This window comes from Humulus lupulus, chromosome 5, assembly GCF_963169125.1.
Source record: "Humulus lupulus chromosome 5, drHumLupu1.1, whole genome shotgun sequence".
NCBI lineage: Eukaryota > Viridiplantae > Streptophyta > Magnoliopsida > Rosales > Cannabaceae > Humulus > Humulus lupulus.
The window spans coordinates 210,561,290-210,565,838 of NC_084797.1; the positions used below are offsets into that span (position 1 = coordinate 210,561,290).

The 4,549-nt window shown below is 34.2% G+C and overlaps 1 protein-coding gene across 1 annotated transcript; it reads left to right on the top strand.

Annotated features, from left to right (window-relative positions):
• Window positions 1-953: 953 nt before the first annotated feature.
• LOC133833958 (calcium-transporting ATPase 9, plasma membrane-type-like) lies at window positions 954-3,055 on the top strand. Its single transcript, XM_062263527.1, has 4 exons — window positions 954-1,014; window positions 1,442-1,501; window positions 1,750-1,914; window positions 2,154-3,055. Exons 3-4 carry the CDS (start codon window positions 1,756-1,758, stop codon window positions 2,385-2,387), a joined length of 393 nt encoding a protein of 130 aa, XP_062119511.1. The 5' UTR covers window positions 954-1,014; window positions 1,442-1,501; window positions 1,750-1,755; the 3' UTR covers window positions 2,388-3,055.
• The last annotated feature ends 1,494 nt before the right edge of the window (window positions 3,056-4,549 follow it).

The following is a 4,549-nucleotide window of genomic DNA, read 5'->3' on the forward strand; positions in this document are numbered from 1 at the left end:
ACTTAAAAACATATGTAAATGACTAAAGATGGCCAATCAATAATCAATTTAAAAGAACAGATTATATGGAATTGAAGAAGAGTGAAGAAGAAGAATATTAAAAATTGCATTAGTTCATAATAGGGATTCAAGTGATTCAATTAAACATCCTAAACAGAAAATTAGTTCCTAGTCATAGTGCTAATCACACAGAAATTACAGATAACATCAAGAAGAAGAAAAACATGTAAAAATACTCTAAGCTTGAGCCTTCAAAATCCAGTCCTCTCCCCTTTCGTCCGTCCCCTCTTTCTTCTTTCTCGCCAAGTTAAAACCTAAAGTTTCAAATTTTAAAGAGGCGGGCCGCGGCTCTACATACACTATGCCGCGGCCCGTGTCCAAATTCCTGGGCAGAAATCCCTTTCCATGCTGCAGCACTCTGAAGCCATGTCGCGGCCCGCATCACGAATTCTGGGCAAAATGCCCATCTATGCCGTGGCCCTCTATAGCTATGCCGCGGCCCGAGGTCTTCCTAGAAAAACAATGCCTCTGATTCCCCCCTAGCCGCGGCTCCACTTTGCTCATGCCGTGGCTCTTAAGGAATTTCTCAATTCTTCAAGTTTTCATCCCAAAATTTCACCAACACTTCCAAATTGTGTTGAGAACCATTCTTAATCAAAATATGATGAAAAACTTGATTATTTCTTCCCTTTCTTTGGCATTTTCTTCCACATGCTCAATTCTTCTGGATATTCACAAAAACAAACAAACAAAGCATAAACCCGCACTAAATGAAAGAAAAACGAAATAAAAGACTACTAAAAACATCACCAAAACATAACAAAAACTAGACTCAACACTTATGGCAGGAGTTTTTCAAGACAGCTATTGATAACATAGCTGCAAATAGTCTGCAATGTGTTGCCATTGCATACAGGTCCTACGAGTTGGACAAAGTTCCTCAGAGGAGAACAATTGAGTCATTGGGCTTTACCTGAAGAAGAACTTACCTTGCTTGCTATTGTCGGTATAAAAGTATGCACAAAAGCAATTTTTTTAATTCAACTGCAAACACACCTTTTCTTTCTTCTTTCTAAATTTATGTAAAAAGGGTTATCTTGTTTGTGGTATGTGAAAAGGGTTCATCCCTTTTTTGTGAGTTTGAAAATGTTCATTTCTCAAAAAGGTAGTGCACCAGTAACCAGGTCATTATGAGTGTGTGAATTAGGATTTAATTATTTTGTTATGAGGAAAGCAGCACAGGGTTATATATGCAAACTTTACTTAAATATCAAATGCTAGCCTTTTCTCCATCTTCAAATTGGTCAAGGTTGTGTTTTATCTTATCTCATAATAAAAACGTACAATTCCTAGATATTGGGTTGGATTTCTGTGCTAACTTTCAAATTTTAATGATTATATTATCTTTTGGTATGTAAGCTAATACCATGTCTATATGTAGGATCCTTGTCATGATGGTGTCAGTGATGCAGTGAAAACATGCACGGCTGCCGGTGTTAAGGTAGTTTATTGCATATTCTCAACAATAGCTTCCCCAACTTTAATGATATATGTATTGTCATTTTCTTTTTATTGATTACTTGGTCTAAATAAGAATAGTGGACATGGAAGAAAATTACTATAGAGATTTCTTCCAATGCTAGTACACAAATATATGATTTGAGAGTCAAGTTTGCTAGTGTATTTACTGCTGAACCTGGTAAGTTGATTAAAAAATTTAATGGGAATTGCATGTTTGTCACTGTCTAGGTACGCATGGTTACAGGAGACAATCTTCAAACAGCCAAGGCAATTGCTTTGGAGTGTGGGATACTTGATTCGATAGAAGATGCTACTCATCCTACACTCATTGAAGGAAAGGATTTCCGTGCATTATCTGAAAGGGAGAGGGAACAAATTGCCAAGAAAATAATGGTATGGTTTCAAAATAAAGAAAATCCGAGCTTTGTAGTTTTGCATCTTCAACTGAATTTTTCTTATTAATCAACTTGTTGCAACGTGAATTGTATGCTTCTGCTTGCTTGGACAAATTATGATTTTTATTTTAAACAAAACTACTTGTATTACTAATCAGAGATTTAATAAATACAAGAAAATTTGGAAAAATATCACACCAATTATGAATTGTGATTAAATGTAAGGAAATCGTACAGGTAATGGGAAGGTCTTCCCCAAATGATAAGCTTTTGCTTGTCCAAGCATTACGGAAGGGAGGAGAAGTTGTTGTTGTAACTGGAGATGGCACTAATGATGCTCCTACACTTCATGAGGTTTGTTATCTTTGTGCAAAAAGAAGTTTGCTGTATTTTCTTAATAGGATATTTGGTGCTTGTATTTTCCAGGATATGAAATGTCTTGAAAATGTGCTAAATTTAATGGAAGATTGATAATTAATATTCATAACTCACAAATAATGCATGTGTGGTTTTTTAACTTCATCATGGATCATTAACTCTGTCGAATGCTATATTTGTAATGTTGTATCCCAAGTCTGCTTACTGCTTACATCTTTTTAAAATTATACATACATGCATATATATAAACTTGTCATAGGTTTGCACACTACATTCTCAATGTATCAGAAAAATTATTACAAGTTATTCAATGGGTACAAACGTTATCCACATTCAATAGACATGTTGGAGTAATGCACCTTATCAATTCTATGTCCTGATTTGTTTGGTGTTTCCTTGTGAAAAGGGAAAGAAAACAAAAATTCTCTAGTGGCTGAACGTATTGTAGTTTATTTGTTGAAATACTCCGTTTCTGCATCAAAGTAGATGACAAGATATTTTGTTACAGTACTTGCGAGTTGCGATAAATTTCTCCTGACCATTCCACAGAGAATTTGGTGGATACTATTTTTTGTTTCTTGTTTTGTACTAGAATGTGAAATTTTTGTTTACATTATTCTCATGTTTCCTGGTAATAGTTAATTGCATTTATACCAATTTTGTATTTTAGGCAGATATTGGACTTTCTATGGGCATTCAAGGAACTGAAGTTGCAAAAGAAAGCTCAGATATCAGTTGAAGCGGCATCTATTTTTATTTTTTTCTTCTTTAAACAAACATTTATTAGTTATATTTAATTTCTCTCTGAAGCATGAAAAGTTTCCAAAACATATTAGGACTTCAGAGACTAGTCTTTTTACTAACTTTTAAGTTCGTCTAGACTTTCATGTTGTTGCAAAAAAATAAGTATGATATACTATCTCATAGTAGCTTGGAATGAAAGATATAAACTTTGGAGGATCATTTCATTATCCTACTCTGGTTATATTAAGATAGTATATATGGTAACTTCTTAGGGCTTTCACATACAATGTTTTAATCCTCAGTTTTTCAACATAATGCAGATTGGAGATTTTGTTAATTGTTTGGTGGAGGCTAAAAATGAGATGCAGCACAAGTATGTTGTGATGCTACTTTTAAGAAGCTTTGTGATTTTTTTATTTAGCCTGAGTTTTCATTTTTCTATTCATTGCCAAATTTATCCACATATTTGAGATCAGTAGTACAAATTCATTATTTTCTATTAACTCGTGTTAATTTTGTTGGCAAGAAGTCATTTGCAAGTTTTAAAACTTTCCTTCTTTTGAACCTCATGATTATGTAGCTTGATACAAATCAAACCTTTTCCTCTTTAATTTGATAATGTGCCTTTAAGTTTCTAACTTAATGTCATTTTGTATGAAAGGGCTGATCTCATCCAGCGTAAGTTCATTATATTTGGGTCTTCTCTTTTTTCTCAAATTATTATCATTGAGCAACTAGCACCTTATTTATCTATTTTTCACCTTTGGTTATTGTGGGTCAGCCTTGGAATTAGCACACCTATTGAATATGTCTGCTATTGCATTTTTCCTTTGCTGGGAGAAGGTCTCATGGGATTGCACTGAGCCTCGAAATTTATTTTTGCAGATTTTGGCAGACTTGGTTAACTTTCCTTGTCGAATTGTCAAGGGGTGCAAATACTGTAGTAGGGATGCTGCTGCCTCCTGCCTTGTGCAATTTGATTACGAAAAGTATGTTGACAGTACATTTATTTATTAATGGGTGGGTGTTCATTCTCTCCTTAGCAATGTGTGTCAAAATTCACTTGGTCATCTTAATGGGTGGGTGTTCTTTTATTTATTATTGTCAATGGTAGCATAAAACTTGACACTATTTTGTTACTCATGACCTACAATGTACATGTCTGTGCTATTACAATTTGAAGCAAAACGTTAGGCATAAGAAACTAAATACGGGGTTGGAAGCTGGTGAAAGAGCTGCATGGTTAGTTAAGCATGAATTTAGGATGGTCTACATTATACGGCCAGTTAAAGGCTATTTCATGTTTAGGCATGCAAGGTCAAGAAAAAGTGTATTATGAAAGGTCGATTATCTTTTGGCTACATAGAAAACTGTTTGCTTTGTTTATTATGATCTTAAAAGAAACTTTAGAAATGTTATATGTTTCTTCATGAATGATAAATAGCATTGGACATATTTGTGTAATCTTCCAGGGAATATTTGGTTGATTTGCTTGAGATGCCAGGAGTATT